This window comes from Drosophila erecta, unplaced genomic scaffold (assembly GCF_003286155.1).
Source record: "Drosophila erecta strain 14021-0224.00,06,07 unplaced genomic scaffold, DereRS2 tig00000126-arrow-pilon, whole genome shotgun sequence".
Classification (NCBI taxonomy): domain Eukaryota; kingdom Metazoa; phylum Arthropoda; class Insecta; order Diptera; family Drosophilidae; genus Drosophila; species Drosophila erecta.
In genome coordinates, this window is record NW_020825209.1 from 5,828,570 (window position 1) to 5,854,041 (window position 25,472).

Genomic DNA, 25,472 nt, shown 5'->3' on the forward strand with positions numbered 1-25,472 from the left:
TAAACTTTCAGCAGGAAAGCAAAAACAAAATATTGTTGAAAATAATGTTGCTTTTGCTATTCTGCGCCTCTCGTTGTTCTTGGCATTTTCTGTTTCTTGTTGTTGATTTTGATTTTCTATGGCTTGTTCTAGCTCTATTTCGAAATGTATTTTCGATGATTTCTATTTTGTTTTTCCCCATTTAAATTTAGAACTTGGCTTCCAGGGGGGAAATCGAAAAGGCGACTGCGGAAGGGCAGTGGGTTAGCTTGGGGCAAAATGTTTTCGTTTTTCGTTTTTCGTAGGGAACTTGATCAGTTCGTCTATGTCTGGACGAATCTATTTTCGCCTTCATTCTCGTTGCGAGCGTTTTAAACAATTCCGCTGCGCGCCCAAGCAATTTTTGCCTTAATTTATGAATTTCGAAAATGTTTTTCTTTTGAAAACACTTTCTAAATTGTGCTTTATTTTTGGCTCTTTGGCAAACAGGAAATTATGCAGCGGGAGGGGCGACAAATATTAAAGTTACTTGGAAGCATAGTACTAAAAGAGTAAAACAATAATTTATTATGAAATTAAGTACGCTTTCATAAAGCAAACTGGCAAAGGCAGCGAATCGAGCTTAATTCGGGGTTAAAGGCGAACCATCGATGGTCAGCCTGCTGCGAGTGCGTCAAAGCAAAACAAACGTCATAAGCCCCCCTGCGCCGCCCACTGTGGGCGTGGCCTTGTAATGTTCGCTCTACCTGACAACTATTTGTCGCTGCTGTCATCGTCGTCTGCCCGCCGAACTCCCCTTCCTGCTGCCGCTGACCCATTTAGGGTTATATATACACAAGCAGGCACTCGCATCCTTATCCTCCCTGCACCATATACATATATATAAATATTTGTATGTATGAACATATATTTATATATGCTGCATGCAGTCGCACCATGTACGTTGGTGGTGGCGCACTCATTCGCTTACTCCGGAAGGTCCTGCGAAATTTTAAATAACACTGCCCAAGTTGGGCTCAGAGCTGCACGGTTTTCGCAAATTTAATGAACTCAACTAAACGGATTATAGTTTCAAATGCGTTTCGCATGTATTGGCTGCGCAACCCCATGGATTAACTGCATTTATTGCAAACTCTGTCGGCCAAAGTAACTTATTTTGTTGCATTAAGGGCGGCCGAACAGCACGGACCTTGTGTTGTCGGCTAAATCTAATCAATTAACCAGAAAGGAACATTTTAAAACTGGCAATATAATTACAACTTGTCCCTCATGGAAAGCTGATGCAGTTCACTTATTCATGTAATTACCTGGGCATTTATTTAGCAAGAGCTCTGTTTAATTATATGCAGTTTAAGCCAAGAGATAGATATGTATCTATATAGATACGAATACCTTTAATTATACAAATACCTATTTAGGCATGTGTGCGTTTATTTTTGTAAAAGTGGCAAGTAATTTTCCCATACTTATTTTCCATATTTTTGTTTAGCTAGAAGTGATAAAATTAGGCAACTTTTGGTTTCTTTAAAACTAGCTCAATATTTGCCGTCGTTGTTCTTATGAATTAGTTCGTAGCTCGGATAAACGCCTATTTTTAGGGACCTGTGCTTATACCCTTGTATTTTTTCGATGGCTTTCCATATTCCACATTGATGACGTGCAGCCGCACGCACACAGACAGCCGTTCACACCGATGGCATGCGTGTGCAGCTTGTAGTGTATTTGCACTAGTTTCGTCGCCAGTGACGTCACGGTTTCCACGGCAGACGTCATCAGGAGGCAGCGAGGTCAGTCCATGCAACATGCAACATGCTGCAGGAACAGGAATATGATGCGGATTCCATGTGCACGCGTTCGTGGAAGGGAAAATGGCGCCTAATTGAGTGATGGTCCAATAAGCTGAGGTCAATCAAGGGGCCCCAATTTCCACAGCCATTCCATCCGCACTTTTGTCGATATTCGAAATGATGTGGAAAGTGATCAAATAGATACTTAAATTCTATCTATTTATTTCACTGAGGCTTTACAAGTTCAGGAGTTGTATAATAAGTTGACATCCACTCATTTAAAAACACATGATCATCAATTATTCGGAAAATTATCAAAATTAAATCTTATTGTTCCATTTTATTTTATGCTGCTCTTATGAATAAATGGTGAGTACGAATTCAATGGCTAATTAAGTGACTTTTCAATTAAAATTGTTGGTTTTTGATTATGTAAATTCCAGTTCGGTTATCCAAAAAGACTAACACAATCGATTTAAATTCGAGAGCGATTAGCAACGATTTGTGCTGAGTGCTTTTGTTAGCCGACGGACGTCATTGGTCTTCATTAGCCAAGTCACCAATGCACATCTACATCCAGTTTTCCACATTTTCATCGAGGGGCTGTCACCTCCATTCACTGCTGACGTTTGCCACTCCGTTCTTGCCTTGAAATGCTGCAGTTTTGTGAATGAAAGTCGCCAGCGTCATCAATGGGCGTCCCATTCCGATTGCGAGTGGGCGTGGCGCTATGGCAACAGAAATGCAAAAGCCAAATAAATGTCATGCAAGTTAAGCTGCTGGGCGGAGTGGCTGACTGGCTGGCTGGCCATGTGGATGCCCCATGTCCTTAACCCATGCTCTGGCCCATGGAAATGTGCTCCCTTTGTCCCGTTTGCCACCCAATTGGTTCTGATTGGAAACACCTTATCTGGCCGGACTCCATGACTTAAGCGACACCATTGGATACACACAATGGGAGGACTGTCGAGCGGAAGGCGAGTCTGGCGCTGGAAAGATGGACAACATAGATGCACTGGCCATTGCAATTGATCCACTCGAACTTTTCCCATGGCTCCATTGGATTGCCACAGATGCAGATTTTTGGCCTGGATAAACGAAAATAACTCTGTATAAAAGGTGCATAAAAGTGGGCTAAAAATAAGTATATCATACTATGTTTTCGGCATAGCTTATCATAATTACAAACTTTATATAAATTTTATGTGCAACTATTGTAGGATTTGAGCAAACCCTCCCAAATCTGTAGATATAGCATCACATGAATCAGGAAACCCTCTATTATTCGCCAGACACTTGCATGAACGGCAATCGACGCATTCCTCGAAGAGAATCGCCCACCGATTACCGCTCTATATACGACTGTATATATAGCATATAGTCCGATCTACCGACGCACATAATCGTGTTTGGCATTAGAGCGAAATCCATGCATGCACATCACATAGTGCCGAATAATCGGACGCAGCTATATGGGATGGTATGGTATACAGAATGGGGTCCATATAGACGCCCATACAATGTATATAACGTGTGTATATGTGGCATAATAAAAATACGCAGCTCTATACATTTGTTCTTTCTATTTTCTTGGCCCGTCTCATTCTCGTTGTTGGCAGCGACAACCAGTCCGTTTGTCTAAAGATATAGCCACCTCCTGGCCATATTCCCACCTACTCTATTGGCCAAGCATCGAAGCATCGAAGCATCCTATTCTATACACCTGGTCATTTGGCATCTGGAATTCGGCCTGGGAATCGTCGTTCTCCAACTTGCTAAGCTGTTCGCCTTCGCCAGCGAGACTCGCAAGTGAAAGTTTTGCTTTTCTGGCTCCGCTCTAGCTGACCCCGATTTATTTTTAGAAGTGCACTAAAAATAAATGCGAAGGTCGGTACGTAATTGGCTGGGATTTGCTGCGTTGGGGTGGCCATTTTCCGGGCAGATTGGGCTGGTGGTGGTGGTTCGGAGGGGAAGGGAACAGGAAGCGGTCTCCAACTTGCACGCACTGCACAAACTGTATAAGGTCAAAGTGTCAACTGCAACAGCGGCAGCAGCCACCGAATAAAAATCCGAATCGGTTGCGAATCGGGTGCGGTTCGGTTAAGTTCGGATCGAATCGGATCGGATCGGGCTGGGCTCCGGGCTCCGGGCTCCATTCATCTGCGGGGCCAGTGGGCAATGTCAAACAGGTGTGCAGACGCCGTCGACGTCATTGCCGCTGCATGCCACCAACACCACCAGCCACCATTCCCGTCAGTCTCCAGTATCCCCATCATCCACTTCCCCTCTCCAACTTTTGGCACAGTCGTGCTCCAGTTGATACCCAAATGCCGCACTCCAGGTGCCCAGATGAGGGGAACTTTTTATGGAAAACATAGGTAGCACCCATAGAATACGAAACTGTGCTGCATGTACTTTCCTTAAAGCTAAACTTCGAAGGGCGAAAGATCATATATAACTATTATCATATATAGTTTCACAGAGAACATGCATCTTCTTTCCAAATTGAAATATGTAAATTATCTTTCAATTTAGAAAGTAAATGGAAAACGCCAATTATTATATCCTCTAAAAAATGTATATAATTAGCATCACATATTGTGGCATAAAATAAGCAAATTTTCCAAAATATATGCTGGTAAATTCTTTGCTTTTCTATAAATTTAGAACAAGTAGCTTGCCAAATAATTTGTAGAACACACCTTAAAGCTGAGCGCAAAAATGTCCTTTTCGATGTGTCTTTTCGAATAATGATATTAAATATATAAATATAATAATCGAATATATATTAGTAAACTTTACCTTTTTGGAAATTACAAAGTGCATATGTTCGTGGTTTTTCTCTCGAAGAATTTCTTTGATGCCCTATCCATTCCTGTGACTTTTTGAAAAGTTGCCTTCTATGATTGTCTATAGACAGAGGCTTAGGCGGGCTCTTCCAAGGGATACAGGACTCACCGACTTTCTGCTGTCTGGGCCCCGAACCGGCCACGCCCCTGGTCCTGCCGCCCCCGCTGTCGCAGCATCCCTCTCTCTTTCTTTCGAACCGCGCCGTCCCGCTTCCGCTTGCTCTGTAATGTCTGCTAACACAGTGACCTAGTGCCGAATGCCAAATGCCGAAATATCCGAGTCGAGTTGCACTAATAAAAAACGGAAAATAACGAGGAGCACGAAGGCTTGGAAGCCAGTGACGTCACGGCTGGCATTCATTCACAGGATGTGAGGCATGCATCCATTGGCGGCCGCGCTGCTGGGTTACAAATGGAGATTTTCATTGAGAAAAGCCAGTATTGGATATCCATACAGCATACAGCATTCAGCAGCCAGCAGCCAGCAGCCAGCGAGCAGGCAGCATCTTTCGCACAGGACGACCCAGCCCAGCCCCAAAAGAGAGACCCCCAACGCGACCCCAGACATAATCTGCAAAGGACACTGTTTGCGACATCAGAGATGACGATGTGATGCTGGTTCTGCCGCAGTCGCTGCCGCAGTCGCAGTCGCTGCCTCTGCCGCCGCCTCAGCCGACGTTGGGCGCCACAAATTTGAGCCTGGTCATGGGTTTACATTCGCAGTGCCAGCATCTGGGAAAATCAGTCGGAAACTCGTCTCCAAGCCAAACAGTCGTGAACGGCTCCAGCCACCAAAAAGTCTGAATTCAAACTGAAAAACTAAAACTCTGGCGCCAAAAGATTTCAATGTGCATTTTTTTTCTTCGATTTTTTTTCCAAGTGTGCCGACTGTGTGCAAGTGATGTCAGTTCAACAACGTCATGAGTTGCGTTTGGGAAGTTCCCAAATCTCTGTCCTACGTCCGAGTTCCACTAAGCAAGTTTTGAGATCGTTTTAAAAACAAAAACTTGACACGTTGAGCTCGTTCGTGGGATGGATTACTGCCGAAAGCCAGTTGCAACTAAATTAAAAAGTTCTATACCATGTGTGTTATTAGTTAGTAATAAAAAGGGCAATATATTTATGTTTTATACACAGCAGTGCATATCAGTTTTCAGTTCTTAATAATAAATTATTAGATTTCATTTGTAACAGTTTTAATTTTACTATTACTGATAGATTAAAAAGCTGATTTAATACACTTTAATTCGTAGTTAAGTTAAGTTCCGTTTATATGCCTAAAAAACTTGTGCTTTCAGTTTTAAATCCATACATTTAAGTGTGTTTGGTGTCCAGATAGACAGATAGGTAATGAAATTCCCGAAAAATGTACATAGCTGAAAAAATGTACAAATAGGAAAGGGAATAATATGATAGAATTAAACCGAAAGTCAAACCAACTATTCAAAACTCGATTAAAAGTGATTTTAATCTTTTTTTCATAGACAGATAGGTAATGAAATTCGCGAAAAATGTACATAGCAGAAAAAATGTACAAAAAGGAAAGGGAATAGTATAATAGAATTAAACAGAAAGTCAAATCAACTATTCAAAACTCGATTAAAAGTGATTTTAATCTTTTTTTCATAGACAGATAGGTAATGAAATTCCCGAAAAATGTACATAGCAGAAAAAGTGTACAAATAGGAAAGGGAATAATATGATAGAATTAAACAGAAAGTCAAATCAACTATTCAAAACTCGATTAAAAGTGATTTTAATCTCTGTAATCTGTCCATGCTCCTTAATTTTTACCGACAGTTTGCAGGGGACAAGTAACATGGTTTGACAGCTGAGTACTAGAACAAAGTTTTTAATTAAAATCCAACTATTTTCAGTTTAAAATGATAAGGTTTGTTTTACGCTCGAAGTGCTGCCCTCTTCCAAGCACCTAATTATATTGTTCACTAACAAAAAGGCCACTTGCACTGAAAGTTCATAATATGCAAAGTTGCTAACTCCGAACTCCTGCAATGTCCAGCTAAAGCAATTTAAACTCGCCTGCCACCACATTTCCCTGTTTATTCTCTGCGAAGCATCGCAAAAATCGCTGCCTACTTTCAGGGGCAGCCCAAACATTGTTGACCCTGCTCCTCTTCGCTGTTGTTTGTTGTTCTTGTTGTGGTGAGGCTGAGAAGGGGTGGCGCCCCTTCGCAACAGCAACATGTGACGAGCCTGCAGAGGCCATTTACCCGCCGCCACTGACGTCATAGTCGCCACCGAGCAGATGCTGCAATGTGCAGACCCAGTAACCCAGTGCCGAATCCAAGACGAAGTCCTCCTCCTCCCCGAAGACGAAGCGAGGCGGCTGCGTGAGGGGGCGGGAGGGGTGGTCGTGGAGAAGTGCCTGGAGAAAGTGAAAGCGAAAAAGGCTGGCAACACAGCGAGAAAAACTTATACAAATACCATTGAAATACATGAAATGCATCTTTAATTTGACCAAATAAACTAAAAGCGCGTAGTAGAAACGTATTTTTTGTATATAATATTACCCTGTAATAATAACATTTAAAAGTTTTCCGTTTCGTGGCCAAAATATCGAAGAATACAAGGCATTACAAAGTGTTTTCAATTTTTAAGATTACATTTTTGAATCTGATGCATATTCCATAAAAAATGGAATTTATATTTAACAATATATACGTTATAACATTAAGTAAAATACTTTACAGCAAGGCGCTTCAAAATCAGGTAATGTAACCCAACCGTTTTGATTTCTCAATTTGTCATATGAAATATTTCCATTAAATAAGCTACGCATAAATATTATTATTTATTTTTAGCTCGCTTAATTTGCATTTGACTTTATTTTGAGCTATTAGAGTGCGATGAACAATTTCTTTCAGTGCCGAAACAGCGAAAGGGGCGTCTGCAACGGCACGGTAGCGGGGCGAAGTGTCCTAGATTTTCGGGGGCTGCTATTTTTAGACGCACTCCCACCGCCACACCGCCCACTGCCCACCTCACTGCTTTCCCTTTGCATTTCCTCTCGCAAGGATTTTTCCGCCATTTCTTTCCGCTCTCGATTATCTTGAAGCACTGTGACGTAGCAGCGAAGGTCGCGAATCCGACCCCGACCCGACCCCGCTCCCTCCATTCCTCCCCCTGCCATTTCCCGCCCCCTTCCACCGCCGCCTACACCCCTCTCGTTTTGGAGAGGACATGTGTGACGTGCTCAACGGAATTTATAAACAACGTTTTTTCATGAATATTGATTGAAATCAACTTTGATAGCCAGCCAAAATAAAAGACGTTTGGCTTAATGAAGTGCACATACAATTGGTTTGGCAGCTGATTACTTTCAAGTTACAGACAACTGCCTTTAAATAATGTAATTACATACGTATTTGAAATTTCCCCCAGTGGAATCGCCTTGGACAGAACAGCAGGTAATTTGCCATCAAAAATTTATGTGTAATTGATTAAAAGTTTCGCAAATAACTGATTAGACAGCTAAACTGGCGTTTAGCAACTGTACCTTTTGGTTAGTAATTTCCAAAAATATGTAAATATTTACTAATATACTAGTTCTAATATATGCAATTTTAATATTTGCCTTTAATTACCTTTAATATTCCAGTAAAAGTCACATTTCTTTAAATTGCATTACACTTTAATTTATTTTTTGTTACTGTTACTGCAATCTCCATCTATCATATTCTCTAAATTACAATTATTTTTCAATTTACTTACAGCACGGACAAATTGATCGGATGTTTTGGCCCCCAAACGGAAATTGTGTGATATATTCCGGGCATATCAATTATTATTTCTACATTGGAACACCATGGGGAACTGACAGTTGGGAAAAGCTGTCGGAAATTATGGTTTCCCAAGACGGCAAGCGAATCGACTGATCGCCGGCCTCCTTGCCGCAGACAATCTGTCACTTGATACGCGCTAAGCCACCATTACCACCATTACCTTTACCGTTACCTTGTTGAGATTCCCCACTAAACATAGGCACACTTTTGTACGGGCGCTGACCAGCGAAGCATTCCAAACCCAAGCCCAAACCCCCGTCCAAAACCCAGTCCAAAACCCGGAGATGCCATACAAGTGCCACCACTCAGCCGCCGGGAAAAATGTTATTTAATTTTTGTGACGCCCCCGGGTGGACAATTGGGGATGAAGCAGGGGTTTTGGCCTTAGCCCACCACCACTGATTGTGGCAATTGCAATTGCAGTTGCAGTTGCAGTTGCAGTTACAGTTGCATATCTCCATTCGGATCATATTTCGCTCAGCGGCACTTTGGCTTCTGGTCAAGAACCCCAAGTATACATCTACACACATAAGTGTTATGTATATGTATTACGGCATATAGAGTAAAAGAAACCTGCCTCAATGTCTGGCTTTCGATTTTTTGGGATTCATTCCTCTTCGGTTTGTTGTTGTTTCGTTTTAGCCTCCCCAGCGCAGCGCTGAAAAGTAGGCAGCCTTTTGCGACTGGGACACACACTAATGCGCCCCTAATAATACCACACACACATGTAAGTCTTCGGGCCAACACGTACAGGGAAGGTACTTAAACAAGCTGAAGCAAGAGGGATGTTCTGTCCACCTGCCACTATAAAAGGTGAACGCGGCACCGAACAATGTCTCAGTTAAATAGCGTTAATTAAGCGACAACCAGCGGCCAGCCAAAGGATCCTGCTCGTCTGCGAAGCTAAATATTTTTTTCAAGTGCTCCGCAGGATAAAAGTATCACTTGATCATCACTTGTTTTTTTTTTAGTTTTTTTTTGCGTGATTCAGTGACAAGGATATTAAATCGCACACCGACTAAGGGAAATGCAGTTTCCAATCAAAAATCAATAACCCATCGAAACCCATAAAATATATATACAGACATTGGTATATATTATTTAAAAACGAGCCAGGAGCCGCCGCGTTTCAGCCTGGAATTTCGACCACATGTCGTGGGCACATCATCATCACTTATTCAGCACTCGGTTCGGCAATGTCCGTTGAACTGTTATCCCCCCAGTAATGGTAGTGATTCACCGACCACGTCGCGAACCAAAAGGTGCTTATTGCAGCTGCTGGCCACTGCACAAGATTAGACTTAAGACTCTTGTGCGTGTGACAGCGGCTATTGTAAGAGGCCATAGAAGCAACAACCAGCCATCGTCCCACAATCAAGACCCAGATCGACGGGGTGCTCCGCGGGGTGCCATGCAAGGAAGCCCTAGAGGCCGCAATGCTAATGCAATTATTACCAATGTTGGCCGAAAACAACTAATATCGAATAAGCAGTTCAAGAATCACAACCGAAAGTGCCCGAAATACCTCAAAGACTAGAATCTAGGATCTAGGATCTGGAATATACAATTTAGAATTTAGAAAATATAATCTAGGATCTAGAATATAGGATTTAGGATTTTGAGGGCTGCTTTGGGAATACGTGAGATTCAACAATTTATCAATTTGGAATTTATATAATATACAAAGATCCGCTAATGGCTTAATAATAAAGATGTTTAATGCATTGTCAAATGGGTTTGAAGTGCAATATTCCTACAAATTATTTTTTTTTCATTAAAATCCATCCCGTTTGTCTAAAAATGGAATGCCATTAAAATGCCATTGAGTTTTTAGATTATAAACATGCATTATATTTTGTTATATAAATGTTTTCATAATATATTTTGGGATCCCTTATAAAGGATTCCTTCATAGCTTATCAATGTATAATAATATATCTATCTTAGCCCCATTTTTCCGATAAACGGGCCCAGCTTTCGTGAGTTATGATCGTTTTATTTTAATTTATGCTGCACTTGCAGTACTTGCGAAAGCCTTTGTTTTTATCACTTTGGCCCTTTGTTAACCAATTTTTAAAATCTGGCTGGTCTTCATGGTAAATTAGAAGACATGCCTTACAGTCTTCAATAGAACTAGTTGGGCATTATAGGGCTACAAGAAAATATATTTCCTAAACAAATATTAAAAGCGGCAATAACTATGTGTTCCAACAATAAGTTAAACATTCTTCAGACAATTTTTACTACTTGGTGCAAGTAACACATACACTACATAAATACATACATATGTACGTACATACATAGATATACACATACATACATACATACATACATACACACATACTTACATACATACATACATATATACATACATACATACATACATACATACATACATACATACATACATACATACATACATACATACATACATACATACATACATACATACATACATATATACATACATACATACATACATACATACATACATACATACATACATACATACATACATACATACATACATACGTACGTACATACATAAATAGATACATACATAAATAGATACATACCTACACCGGTACATACACCGGTACATACACTACACATACACTACACTCACTGCTCGACCGGTAAGAAAGATGACTTGAACTATTTTGACTCGAAATTAGAAGACACTCCTTACAGTCCTCGCTAGAACCAGTTGGGAATTATAGGGCTACAAGAAAATATTTTTCCCAAGCAAATATTAAAAGCGGCATCAACTATGTGTTCCGACAGTAAGTTAAGCATTCTCCAGGCTTTAATTAAGACAATTCTTACTACTTGGTGCAAGTAACACATACACTACATACATACATACATACATACATGATATTTGACAACCTTACATAAATCACGTGATCGCAGAGCTCATTTCAACACGAAATTTTCGAAAATTTGCTAACCATCTAATTATTACTCATCTAATTATTTGTTAGTTTCTGTGATATGCACTTTGCGATGGATTTTAGGCAGCTTAAAAGAAATACAGCAAAAGATCTTAACCACGAGTTTCTATAACTTATATGTGAAAATCTACTTTGGAAAGATATTCGTAAGACATTTAAGTTGCTAGCAATCGTGCCTCTGCTGTACATGTGGATTGGATTATTTGTGTGCCAGAAGTTCGACCTGAAAATTCCAGCACTCTATCTTGCTCTATATTCGGAGTAATTATAAAACAAATAGGAAGTTAAGACAAAGTTCAGCGATTTTTTACCACGAATCTGAACAAGATGAGTGTGTCCATTCTCATAGTGCGTAAGTTATAAATAAACAAATACAGAAATACATACATCGCTAGTTTTGAGAAAAATTCAACAATTTCCACAGCGCTGAGTTCTGTGTGGCGCCAGCAGGCGCAAAGATTTTGTTAAAGTGTAACAAAATCAAAAAATATGTATATTATTACGCAGGAGGTCATACAGAATGCTGTGCTGCCCACTTGGATATTATTATTCAATAGTTGTACATTTAATAAACACTTCAATTTACCAACTGTAAGCTTTAGTACTCCTCAATAGAGATCGATGAAATTCTCAATGGGCTCGCATATTTTTTGGACCAAAGCTCCTGGCTGAACCTTGGATGTATCGGGATCCCATGTGCAGTACATACTAGCTCCGCAGACGCATCGGTGGCTGAAGATGCACGTCGAGTTGCAGCTGGCACAATATCCGGAACACCTCCGGGAGCATTCCTCCCTTGAGTTGAAGTTAAAGGTAGTGGGAGTTCGCTCGGGGGTGCATGGAGTTAGGGCGATGGCCGCCTTTATCCCGGTTACTACTGGGCCATAACCAGGGGGATACTTATTTGCCCACAAGATACCTATTATCTGTGGCATTCCAAACGCACATGCGCAGATGACCGAAAGGGTTATACAACCGAGAACTGCGAAGAATTGGAGAAGAAATGATTATTTGCGCAATGCTTTTGCCAAAATTGTCTTACTCCTCATTGCTCCTCCGTAGTGCTGCTGTGTCCGGCTACAAATGATCTTAAATCGACGATTGTGGCTATATAAGTATAAGTAAAAAACAAATAAGTATAGCAGTATATGAATTCCTGGAAAACGACTTGCGATAAGTGTGTGTTCAGTGATAATATACAATGCAGTTCTACAATTCATGGCTGCTGAATAACATCTCAAAATCATCGCTATGCCAGCAGAGTAAATGGAACTGCAGGGTATATAGCACTTATGTATACATGATGTTCAAGAGTCGGCTAGATTTTTTATATTTTTATTTTCACTAATTTTTTGCAACATTTCATCTTTAATTATACATACATAGTTTCTCATAATTTTTACAGCTTTTTTATATATCTTTTTGTAATCCCACATTATGGTATTTTTCTGTTTTTCATTTTCATTCAATTCGAACAACTTTTAACTTTTTACATCAATTTAATGTCAATGAGTTTTCCATTTAGGTTTAGTTTGTTTATAAATATATTTGTTTCTTCATTTATTGTTGTTAAGAATATAGAGAATGCTACAAACGGAAACATGGTAAAAGGCTCCGACGCCTTCGTAGCGGGGGCGTGGCAAGTCGAGTTATCTTGTGGATGTACTGCACGTGCTGCACGCGATGTACATACGTGCGTCAATGTGTGTGTTTTGTGGGCGGGCTAGGAAACCATGGACAAAACTGTTCTCTTATATACAACGATTCGAGGGGGAGGACACTGCAAGGATCCAGGCAACCCATCTGCCTCCCCCATCAACTATACATTTCTCGTCTATATAACTCAGTGTGTGTGTGTGTGTATCGGGATATTCTTCGATTTGTGCTGGAGCAACGTTCACATGGATTATCGCGGCTGGGCGCACTGATCTCGATCCACCCGGCTCCGCTAGGCATTTACAATATTCGAGAGGCCATTACGAACTAAGAACTAAGAATGGCGTAGCTCTGCTCCCGCCACGAAAACTAGGCTTATCCGATCGAATTGCAAACATTTTCATTCCACATATGCTAGGCACAATTGTTTATTGAACAGAAAACAAAATAAAAAAAGGCAAATCATTTTTTTGTTTCTTTTTTTTTCTAAAGGCTTAACAAACTGGAAGAAATTCGAAATTCAAAATCGAACTGGGTCTGAGATTGAAACTAAAGAACAATAACGCTAACCTCAAGCCTAAACGGGTTTAGAACGGGATGTAGAAGGTCGAAGGATGTGGGCAGGTGGAAAGGAAGCTGGGCGTGTATTTCTGCTTACATGGTAGTTTATTTCACATAAGTTTAGGTTCTATTGTTGGTTTCTCATTCGTGTAGCTTTGAATTCACTAATTTTTATCGATTTTTCGATTTTTGTTTCCTTTTCTTTAGGTTTTGATAACATGAAGATCTCTTTGCAATCGATTAACATCAAATAAGTTTGTAACTGTTGATTATTTACTATATATATATATGTTGCTGCTGATGCTGATCCTTGTGACTGGTTCTGTGTGTGTGGGTGGTAGTGTCTATTTGATCCTGTCCTGCTTCGTGGCCTGCTGCTGCTGCTCATTGCGAAGAAAAATATATACATATATATTTATATATATTACGATTTTATATTGATTTCCTTCTGGCTTCGCAGTGTTCTGAAATGGCTTCCATTTTGCATTGCAACTCTTGTGTGGGGATTTATCCTGCGGGAGTTCCGTGTTTCCTTCATTTTGCCTTTCTGTGTAGCTTCGGCATTATCCTAAACTTCTGTTCAACTTCTTCGGCTTCGATTGCTTTGTGTGTGTGGGCGTGGGTGGGTGGGAATTGGTCGCTATGTGGATGGGGACAGTGTTTGGTGCATTTCGGATGATGGATGGGGAGGCGTTTAGTGGGCACTACATTCCGATTGCCTGCCGCTCGGCTTGGCTTAGTTATCCAGCCATGATTCGCGTCATTCTGTGTACTCCCACCACTCCTTGTCGTACCCCTCGTGTACGTGCTTTAGCAGAACAGAGCACCGCTTTTCACAATACCTAATCGAATGAAAACAAATGTTTGGAGAATGATTCGATTGTATGGCGCGGACTTGTCCCACTCTCTTACCTGTATTTATCCTGCACTTTTTGCTTAATATCAGCCAAATTCTCGGATGTAATATCACGTTCCAAATACTCCGACAACGTCTCGGTTGCCGACTCCAAGTCCTTTTGATTATCCTCGAATATCATGGATTGATTGTTCTTTTTCAAGTAATATGCAAACACGTACGTGTACATGAGAGTCTGGCGGCACTGGCAAAGTATGTCGACAGCCTTTTTCAGAAACTGCACCTGCGATTGCAATGAGTTTGCTGAATCTGCATTCTTATAGTCACGAATTTACACCACTTACCTCAATCCACGACATGTTGTGCTGCTGCATCTCCTCCATTTTTTGCTTAACAGATGCATACAATTTGTTCTCAAACTTCATCGACTGCATGTGGTTCATGTAGCGATTATAGTAGTGGAGATATCTGTGGATTCAGCAAAATATAATATATCAGTGAGTTTTGTTCCTGAATGACTTTCCCTTTCATGCGTGTTCACATTGCTCTGCATTTATAGCTCTACAGGTTTATAAGTGATTCATTTCTTTCTACGTTTTTCCATATTTATCATTTTATAAAGAAATTAGCAGATAAAATAGGCCGATAATGAATAAGCACAAAAGGCATTATCAGCGAACTGTGAAAAGCAAAATACACAGCTACTATCTTTAAAAAAGTCTTAATAATCATGCAACACAGTTCCAAGTCGAACCAAGTGACCCACCTGGCCAGCGAGGAGCGCAGCTTCTCCTGAGCATCGCGGGCGGTCTTGGCCTCGTCCTCGTCATATCGATTGCAGTTGTACCAGGATGAGCCGTGCGGCTCCCAGGAACCGAGGCACACCCAGCAGAACTCGTGCTTGCAGTTCTGGTTCTTGCACACCATGTGGTTGCAGCCGCCGTCCTTCTCAATGGTCACGCTGCACTTGGGACACTCTTTGGTATTGGCCGCGATCCAGTTGGACGTCTCCGAGTCGTCGTCGCACTTCTTGATCCACTTCTTCAGCCAACGGCATTTGACCGGATCGTGCCAGTTCTCGCCGCAGGCGAAACAGAAGACATGGCCGCACTTGCAGTGGACTCGACGGGGCTCCGCGTACGGCACCTTTACTGCATAGGTGCAGTCAACGGACGGACACCAGCGCAGCAGCTGGTTGCACTCCACAAAGCTATTGGTGATCAGCTGCTGGTACTTAACCCGCACCCGTGCGTCCAGCACCAGCTTGGTGACGGTCACGTCGTCCACCAGGATATCACAGCCGTGCGCCGCGCACGAAATGGTCTGGCCCAGACCCTCCGTCACGATCTTCGTTGACAGATACTCTTGCCAACAGATCAGGCAAAAGCGGTGTCCGCACTCCAGCCCGGTCATGGACTAAATGGAAAGAAGAAAAAGAGCTATTAGTACCAATTGTAGTTATTATAGAAGTTTTTGCATGTAGAGTAGAAGAGTTTCCAATATTGGTGAACAATTTTTGCAATAGGTAAAATTGAGTGTTTTGACTTTATAAATTATTTATTATTCGAAATCACTGTCTGTATGCACTTTGAGACCTGGGGTATTGTAAAGAGCTTGATTTGGAAGCATAAAACAATTTAAAAGCACCCACACAGCTCAAGGTAATTTCAATTTCTTGATAAGCGCACGCCCTGCGTATTTGTTTGTCACCTTTGCTGCCACTATATTTATGTATACCCCAAAGTTACTCTTTGCAATCCACTCTATAGAATGTAATACTAAAAATTCACTTTTTATACTACATTATTGAATGTATTATTCAACAAGACAGGTTACTAATCAATAATTCCTTAAACTGGCATAACCGAATTTAGGCCAACAATCAAAAATAATAAATCAAGCAAGTAAATTATTGATAACGCAAGGCAATAAACTAATTGATGGTATACAAATCAAGTGTTTTTAAAATATTATAGATCTGTGCAGCCAATCAACGCCCTAACATTATAATTAGATAAGGCGCCATTGACCAGGTACAAAATCATATTTCCCCCCAAAATATTCGTGGCTAGTCAGCGTGAAAATGTATTCTAGACCACAATTGGGTCATGGAAGCACCCGTCCCTCCTCCATTACAACTTACATCTGGCGGGAGCAGTGAAAAGCATATTTCGCACTCTTCGCACTGACTTCGTGTGGTCTGAAAATGAGGGAAATGCATTAGATGAGACATCAATTGGAGCCTTAGCACTTGGCTCACCTTATGTCTGACCGCTTCGGTGGCGTTGTTGAATGGATTTATGACGTGTGCGCATTTGAAGAACTCCTCTGTGTTGTCGTCGAAGTACTTCTCCAATAGCTTCTCCTTGTCCCACTTGAAGTGATTTAGCAGTATCCGCGTAGTGGGTGTGGGTAGCTGTGGCCATAAAGAACGAAACAAAGCGATGGTCAATGGATGATGGCAAATATATGGGTCTGGCATGAAAGAAAGGAGCGGGACTGCATCCCAGTTGGCCTCGAAATCAATGCCAAATCATTTGCGCTCAGCAGCACAAGCTACATATGTATGTACGTTAGGATGAACAATAGTCGAATATGAACTACTACTAGCAATTAAGTGGAATCTGCATTATGGAGCAATTGGTATTTCTAAGCTCTACAAATTCTACGAAATGACACCTATTGGAATGTTTAATATCAAAACATTTCTTAAAAATGGAAAAAAATAAAAAGGTACATGTTATATGTAACATTTTTGTAAGTAAAGAGGTGCTTTATTTAACTAACAATTAGATACTTTATCTGTATCGATCAAAGACGTGTCAATACGGAAAGTTAACACCAAAGCGAAGTGAATTTCGCTTATTATTGCAATATAAGATTTTCAAATGCTTAGATGTTTCTAAAGTCAATGAAGCAAAACAGTGTTATGTGGGTACTAGAAAATCTTTCAATTTGATCTAAGTATATAAGAATATAATATCGAATGCAATCCCTGCACTTCTACTCTATCAAGGGAATCCACCGAATTTCGGGAAAGTGAAAACATTGGTAGTGAACTTTGGGCAAGTCAGCTGCTGTTGCGGATATGGGATGCGGATCTGGCGACCTTGGGTGCGCCTGGGTGCTTGTGTTCCGATTTCACTGTCGCTGGCACTGGCAGTCATCAGCGGACGACCTTCAGCTTATCCCAGATCCCAGGCAGGGCGGTGGGCGGAAAGAGCGAGGGGTGGGGAGCACGATGTGCGGATACACATGCCCAAATGCTCTGTGTGCAGCATAGTGATGCCTCTGAGAGGCGAACATTTCTAGAACTGATCGGATATTGTTGGGAGACGGACGCTGCTATACTCTGCTAAACTATGTCAATATATAGACTCTATAAGGGGCGAAAACAGATGGTTGTACTGACTGGCTTTCACTGCAATCCGCAAGCACCAACGAATGCGGAAGTAAACATACTCTTTGCAAGGTTTGTGCTAGGGAGGCCTGACTGTATGAGCAACTAAAGGTGACTGCTTGCCCATCTTTGTTGAATGAACCTCTATGGCGGCCCTAGGACTGAGAGTTGGGTGTTGGGTATGCACAGTTGCACTAACGAGTGTTCACTGTACTCGCTCGCTTTGGGCTTTGCCATACCTTTAGCAGCAGATTGGCTTCGTCGATGATCTCCCGCTGGTGTTGCACAATCTCATCGGTGGTGAGCACCTTGTACTGGTAGTCATCTTGGTCCAGCTGGCGCTCCGCGGAGCTCGGCAGGTCCACCTCCATGCCGAAGTCGTCATCGCCGTCGTCGCCCGAGGAAACGTTGCCCGAATCGACATTATCGCAGAAATCATTGTCATTGTCCGAGTCCATTTTTCGGTTTTTGTTTTGCGCTTCTGCTTCTGCTTCAGCTGCTGCTGCTGCTGCTGCTCCTTCTTCTCTCTTCCTCTTCCTGTTCCTCTTGCACTCGTTTGCCTCCCCGCTCCACTTCTGTTCCTCTTTGTTTTCAGCTTTCGAGGCTTTGGTTTTACTTTTGCATTTGCATTTGCTTTTGCCTTTTCCTTTGCCCCGTTTTCAACTTGCTTTTGTTTACGTTTTTGCGCAGCCCTTTATGCCAGTTGTTCTTGTTGTTGCCCTCGCAGTGGCGTGGCCAGTTGCGTTTGGTCGGCGCAGTTTGTGCACAGCTCCTGCTTCTTTTTGTACACTAACTTGTTTTATTCTCTGCTGATTTGAACGCTGCGTGCTGGCTGTTTTAATTTGTAAATGAAAAATGCATATGTGAGATTTTCTAATGGCAATAGGAGAGCCTTTTGGGCCGTGGCGCGGTCATACTGGCGGCGGTATTATTCAGCAGGACGGCCACACTGGCCTGCACGCTTAACAGGGGCTAACTGCTGATTTAACAGCGAAAAGCCAAAATAACACTATGTTAAATGTGTGCATGTGTGTGCCCGCACTGTTTTATCATGTAAAATCGTCAATAAAGTCGATAGGACAAAAAAAAAAAACAAAATTATGTACACAAATGCACTTATCTTTTAGAGCAGATTATTTTGTTTTCAAGGTAATTGCACACACCAGCACACTGCGCACACACATGCGCACATTACATGTGTATTGCCACACACACGTACACACACACAAGACACATTCGGAAAGCTTATGAATTTGTGTTGTCTTTTTACGCACTTTTGCCGAAGTGAAAACACCAGCTTAGTTCACTAATTCGACGCCAAGTTCATTTGCAATGCACAGATTAAATGGAATTTTCACGGAAAACTAACCGTACAGCCAACAAAATGATTTGCATCGGTGTTGGTTCTCACTTGCTCTCTTCGCTTTTTCCAAAAAAAAAAAACACACACACACGCGCGCTCGCACAGTGAAGTAAAGTGTGTGTGAAAGAGAGCTGCGTGCGCCTGTTTGCGCTTTTTTCACATATACTTTTGTTCCGATTGTCGCATGTTTCATCAGCCGTTCCGTTGAATCGTCTGTTTATAATCGTCTGCTCATCGATGTGCGCCAAAATAGCGTCGATGTTCTATCGATGTTTGACTTACATTCGATTCAAAAACCAGTGAGCCTATTATGTGTGTTTTTATGTTTTCAGTGTATTTATAGCAAAGATATTGTCTAAAGCAAGAAAGTTGTGTTAAATTAACAGAAACTGTGTTTGGGAAAATAACTTTACAGCTATTATATTATATTCTAGCTTTACCAGAAGCACTAAATTCAAAGACACGAACCACATTGTCAAATTCCAATCCGGGACATGAACCTATTTGAAATAGACAATTTTTTTGACGAAAGCTTTACATTTTTAATTATGCAATCCCACAAAGTTTGTAGCAAAGACACTAGAATAATAAGATGCGTAACGGCCATACATTGATTTTGCACTATGCAGCCACTTTTTTGGTGGCGGCAGTAATTGCTCTCTTCCCGCTCGCATAAAATTGAGAGCATAAAAATCTAAAAATAGAATTCACTTGCTTGTGTGAATGAAAACAGTAATCAAAAAAAGTTGTGCTAGAAGACGATTTTCGGTCCGAAATCAATTTTGATCTAAGAAACGAATTTGATTAATGTTTTGGTCAATTTCGTTGTAATATAAGCTAAATATTATTTAAAAATTGATGCCGTGACTATTATTTTTTTTTAAGAAGTTGTTTTAATATTCCTTAGTTAAAATCCTTAGTTAAAATTGTAATGGGGTCGTATATTTATATAACCTTCGAGTCGACTTGAAATAATAAATGTTAAACATAAAATATTTCCATGTTCCCCAACTAAGCTAGTTTTCTAACTATTGCTTTTCGATATAATTTGCTCGTTTTTTTAATTCATTTTATTAAGTTTTTGTATTATATATATATATATTTATTTTTAGTCGTCACTAATTTTTCATATTTCAGATAGAATGCTGAGTTTTGCTTGCTTTTTTTGTTCATCAGCTGTCAGTCCACTTGCAATGCTTAAATAGTAAAACTTTTATAATTTTGTTTAAAATATTTTATTTTATTTTATACATAACAGTCATTATTTGAGTGAAACCATAATGAGAAATCGCTACTTTCATTTGTGCACTTAATGCATTGCTCTACAATAAATTGTTTTATACACCGTTGTTTTTTATTATTTTTAAAAATATTTTCAAAAACTTTAATGTGTATTTTGCAGATATTAAAAAAAAGATCAGATGGTGCCTTTAGTTTTCCAAAGTCCGATTCTATCGAGAAGTTTTTCTCATGTATGAAAAGTTCAGATGGAAATGTTAAATGCTAAAATTGCGAGGTTTTTAAAAATATCAAATTAGAATATGATAAAAACATTAAACAAAATAATATTTGCAATTGCATTTTTTACTTGTGTACTAATAATTTGCACTAATAAATATACTAAATAAATAAAAAACTTCATATGCAACATGTTTATTGCAAAATTGAATTCTTGAGGCAGGACCAGCGCACCAAAGATCAAAAGATCAAATATATTTTCCACGTCGCTGAATACTCTGTATGTATGTATGCATGTATGTATGTATGTATGTATGTATGTATGTATGTATGTATGTATGTATGTATGTACGTATGTATGTATGTATGTATGTATGTATGTACGTATGTACTGTATGTGTTACTTGCACAAAGTAGTAAAAATTGTCTTAATTAAAGCCTGGAGAATGCTTAACTTACTGTCGGAACCCATAGTTATTGCCGCTTTTAATATTTGCTTGGGAAAAATATTGTCTTGTAGCCCTATAATTCCCAACTGGTTCTAGCGCGGACTGTATGGAGTGTCTTCTAATTTCGAGTCAAAATAGTTCAAGTCATCTTTCTTACCGGTCGAGCAGTGAGTGTAGTGTATGTGTAGTGTATGTACCGGTGTATGTACCGGTGTAGGTATGTATCTATTTATGTATGTATGTATGTATGTATGTATGTATGTATGTATGTATGTATGTATGTATGTATGTATGTATGTATGTATGTATGTATGTATGTATGTATGTATGTATGTATGTATGTATGTATGTATGTATGTATGGATGGATGGATGGATGGATGGATGTACGTACATATGTATGTGTTACTTGCACCAAATAGTAAAAATTGTCTTAATTAAAGCCTGAAGAATGTTTAACTTACTGTCGGAACACATCGATCGGTCGAGATCCCGTATTTGATTGTCGAAAAACTCCACTTAGCGTCTCTTGTCTAAAATTTCAACCTGCACTTTTTCGGTAAAAGTTACTAGTTTGCAGGTGCTGAAAAATACGAAACGTCTATAATTGCGCACGAGCTACAATATATAAAAGGAATAGTAAATTACAGATCAAATTGAAATTAAATTTTGGAAACCAGCAAATGTTCCACAAGTTACCGTTACTTGAAGCTCATTTGTAAGCTGATTTTGGTATGGACATGGAAATATCGATAGCATCGGTATTTGCGTATCGATTTATACAGAGTTGCACTGGCAATGGGCGCCTTATTACAATTTCACTTAATACACTTAATACACCTATTTCACTTAATACTACTGGATATGGTATTTTAATTGCAACACCTGACAGCTGTTGTTTTTTTTCCTGAATTTAGGTAAATATAAATAGCATGCTGCTTTAATCAGACTGCGGTCATAATGCAAAACCGTTGGACGGCAGTTAAGTTTCTCCTTCTTCTAATGGTGCCAGCCATTCGGGGGAACCTGGACGGATCCGGAAGATGTGGGCCCTACGAGTGCCATCTGAGCAATCCGATTTGCCGATGTGAGTCCTTCTGCCAGGAGTTCACTCACCGGTGCTGGAAAAACCCATCAGGATGCCACTGTGCTAGGGGTTATGCCCGCGACGAAGGTGGACACTGTGTGCCCCTAATATTGTGCGCCTGATAAGATTTACCATCGAATATCACCAAATATATCAAATATCACCTTCTAATTCATATGTCAAGCAATGTAAAACCAATTTTACACGGTGCAATATATATATAGACAGACGCAGTTTAAACAAGGAAATATGGGTAATAAAACTAATCGGGCGTATTATTAAATAAACAGTTGCGCAATACTGATGTTTTTTGTTTGTCATTTTACACAGAAATAATATAGATATCTTTTCGATAATTTGCCTTTTAATTTGTATATCACAATCATTTGATTTGTGACAATTATAAAACCCATAAATAAAAAGTACAAATAAAATGCTTAACTCGAACAACATATCAAAATGAACAGCATTTTTTATATAATGAAACTGTCAATTTCAGAGTAAAATCAACTCAATCGAGTTAAATGGCTGCATTGTTATTTTCCTCACAAATGAGCAGCTGAAAAATGCACCCACTCCATTTGCATTTATAAATTGTTCTACCATGCAGTTGTCACTAAAACCCGGTTATCGCATATAATTGTGATTAAATTACATCTTATGTATATTTATATTTCTATACATATATACGCACGTTGTCCATTACCTATGCAAGCACACAGTTCGCTTCGAATTTACATTTCAGGAATTAATTGCAATTTGCATTAGGCGCGCCATAATTGCTGGCAACTTTTATAGCGAAACACCAGTCCGGGCTGCCCAATTCAATTACAGTAGAACCTTGCTGGGAATTTATTAAATTGTAGCGTTTTTTATTTAACTAAGCGGGTAAATAAGATTAAAAGCCACACAATGGCCTTTTGCGCTTGTGTTCTCTGAAATCTAGAATGTATTTAAAGGATAAAGTAACGACACAGGGCTTGTTTGATTATTCCATTTGGAAATAGAGAGAGCCCAATTAGTGTTTCACCGAAATAAAGTTAGTTCTTTAACGAAAAAGGGCAATCAACCGAAAAGTAGTGATATTTTCTCTCGAGCTTGCTTTTTATCTTCGCTGATGCTGCGGCTGTGCTTTATAGTTGTCTGCTGTGCTCGTAAAGCATGCTTTCCAGCGAAAGCACAAACAACGTGTAAAAAGAAACCGTTTCCAAAAGGCGGCAGAAATTGTTGCTGTTGTTTGCCAACGACAAAGGTCGCGCATCTGTTTATACCGGTAACTCGTGGATCAATATCAGTAAATTGCTTTCGTATAAGCAGAGATATACCCTGTACAGGCGAAATGAAAAGATGAATTTTTATAGCATTTGTCAGAAAGCAAACAAATAAGTCAAAACTACCCAGTTATCAAGTACTTAAAGTGATTTTAGAGACAATGGGTAGCAGAGATGCCATAATAAAAAGTATCTAAAAGTATGCCGTGAAAATGCGAAAATCCATGAGCATATTGTAGATTATGTAATTGCTAACACCTTTATAGCTTACCTATGCTTTTTGTGCCACTCCCGCAAATATGTAGTACCAAGTATCCCCAAGTCGGAACGATCGGCTTAAGCCTCACTTCTTGTTTTCAATTTGCAAATGCCAGCAAAACGAGGAGAAAGACACAGACAATAAATTATGAGCGGGAGATAAAACAAAAAGCGCAAATTGAACTGGGCGTAAATTAAAAACAGGACAAAAAACGCGGAGCAGAGGCGAAGAATGATGACCACAAGACCGCGGCCACCTGACGCAATTGTCGATGTCTGCGTGGGTGTGCGTGTCCTGCTTGAGTGTGTGTGTGCGGGTCTCCTGCTTGAGTGTGTGTGTGTGGTTGTGGGGCATGCGGCTTTGTAAACTTGGAGCGTGGAGCAGAATAATGGCAGTGTGGCAAGAAGACGGAAATGGAGACCGAGCCTGCGTGCTGAAATCAAAGATAACGACTCATCAACGGCGTCATAAAAACGTGACATCAATTTTATTGCCGTCGGGCGTTTGGACCGTATACGTCATCGTTCACGCGTCGCCACAAAAAAGGTTAAGCTGGAGGCACAGAATACGAGATCGTCTGGAAAGGTATGTACACACATGTTAGAAAACATAAGCGAAATATTTACATAACATCTATAATAAATGGCCGAAAAGAGGAAAAGCGAATAGGCAAAGTGCATGTTTGCAAACATGCACTTTGCTCCTATTCGTAAACAAAATGGTTTGGCATACAGCTATTGCTTTAACAAATTAAAAACTGACGCATTCAGCGAAGAAAATAGTTCAATATAAATACGAGCATGTACAAAAGTACATGTGAACTTATATGGTTTTGGGAACTATTTACTAGTGTAAGCCATTAAAGTGAACTGTTTGTATGGTATTTGTTTCATTTTGTTTGCTCACAGCACAGCAATAAATTTCCATGACTTTCGTTTGCTCTATAATTTCTCCTTCCATTCGCTGTTTTTTTCGCTTTATTTCTGCGGTCATTCGCAGGCTGGAATCCGTACACTTCAGCGAAAACATACCGCATAATTAAACTTTATTTACACATAAATTTAAAGAACTGTTTATATTGTTTACGGTGGGATTTGAGCACCGGATCGTAGGACCGTTGAAAATAGTTTTCAAGATATCTAGCTAACAATGTGATATGTGCGCATCTATTCAGCTGCCACGAATATTTAATGTACCTTTCATTTCTTTTCGTGTAGAGTTCGTCATCTGTTTGTTGTTGTTGTTGACCTACCGTACCGGCAGCGACAAATATTTTCACAATAAAATTCCTATTGATGTTTATTCATGCCCATTCCGCCCCAATCTTATTTCGCAGCGATTTTCGGGGGCAGTCGCGAAGGCGCCAGCAACACGACAAAGTTGTCGCAGGCGAATCGAAATTATTATTGAATGAACTAGCGCCATATCCGCAGTCCATTTCGCCATAATCAATTATTGAAGCGCCGCCCATAAAGCAGCCAGATGAGTTGGGATACCCAAAAACTACGGCCTCGCCGCTGCCCATTTGTTCGATTAATTATTGACGGCTCCCCAGGCGCGTATTAAAATTCATTTGATGTCTTTCTCGTCGCCTGGCAGCCCCTATTCCGTTTTCTCCAGCTCGTCGAATTAACAAAATCAAATATGCCCCCTTTAATCAGAGGGCCTACGAGTATTTGCCAAATTGTTGGCCATTTCTTGCCCCATAATATGATGGGCAGTTGCTTAAAGAAAATATTGG

At 40.2% G+C, this 25,472-nt stretch overlaps 3 protein-coding genes across 5 annotated transcripts; 1 reads left to right on the forward strand and 2 right to left on the reverse strand.

Moving 5' to 3' along the window:
- Nucleotides 1–11,853: 11,853 nt before the first annotated feature.
- On the reverse strand, nucleotides 11,854–12,626 carry LOC26526051. Its single transcript, XM_015155948.2, has 2 exons — nucleotides 12,415–12,626; nucleotides 11,854–12,354 (listed from the first exon to the last, which is right to left on the reverse strand). The coding sequence occupies exons 1-2, from the start codon at nucleotides 12,617–12,619 to the stop codon at nucleotides 11,981–11,983; spliced, it is 579 nt and encodes a 192-aa protein (XP_015011434.2). The 5' UTR covers nucleotides 12,620–12,626; the 3' UTR covers nucleotides 11,854–11,980.
- Nucleotides 12,627–13,425: 799 nt separating this feature from the next.
- LOC6550285 (potential E3 ubiquitin-protein ligase ariadne-1) lies at nucleotides 13,426–19,625 on the reverse strand. Of its 3 annotated transcripts, none has more exons than XM_026981793.1 (8): nucleotides 19,491–19,625; nucleotides 18,085–18,677; nucleotides 16,706–16,861; nucleotides 16,589–16,645; nucleotides 15,212–15,861; nucleotides 14,790–14,913; nucleotides 14,502–14,728; nucleotides 13,426–14,431 (listed from the first exon to the last, which is right to left on the reverse strand). In XM_026981793.1, exons 2-8 carry the CDS (start codon nucleotides 18,301–18,303, stop codon nucleotides 14,350–14,352), a joined length of 1,515 nt encoding a protein of 504 aa, XP_026837594.1. In that variant the 5' UTR covers nucleotides 18,304–18,677; nucleotides 19,491–19,625; the 3' UTR covers nucleotides 13,426–14,349. The 3 variants fall into 3 exon arrangements, with proteins under 3 accessions (XP_026837594.1, XP_026837593.1, XP_001977634.1); XM_026981792.1 differs by lacking the exon at nucleotides 19,491–19,625 and adding an exon at nucleotides 19,215–19,468; XM_001977598.3 differs by lacking the exon at nucleotides 19,491–19,625 and adding an exon at nucleotides 19,120–19,468.
- A 2,420-nt stretch (nucleotides 19,626–22,045) lies between these two features.
- LOC26526502 lies at nucleotides 22,046–22,653 on the forward strand. The gene has a single exon (XM_015155976.2). It carries the CDS (start codon nucleotides 22,075–22,077, stop codon nucleotides 22,321–22,323), a length of 249 nt encoding a protein of 82 aa, XP_015011462.1. The 5' UTR covers nucleotides 22,046–22,074; the 3' UTR covers nucleotides 22,324–22,653.
- The last annotated feature ends 2,819 nt before the right edge of the window (nucleotides 22,654–25,472 follow it).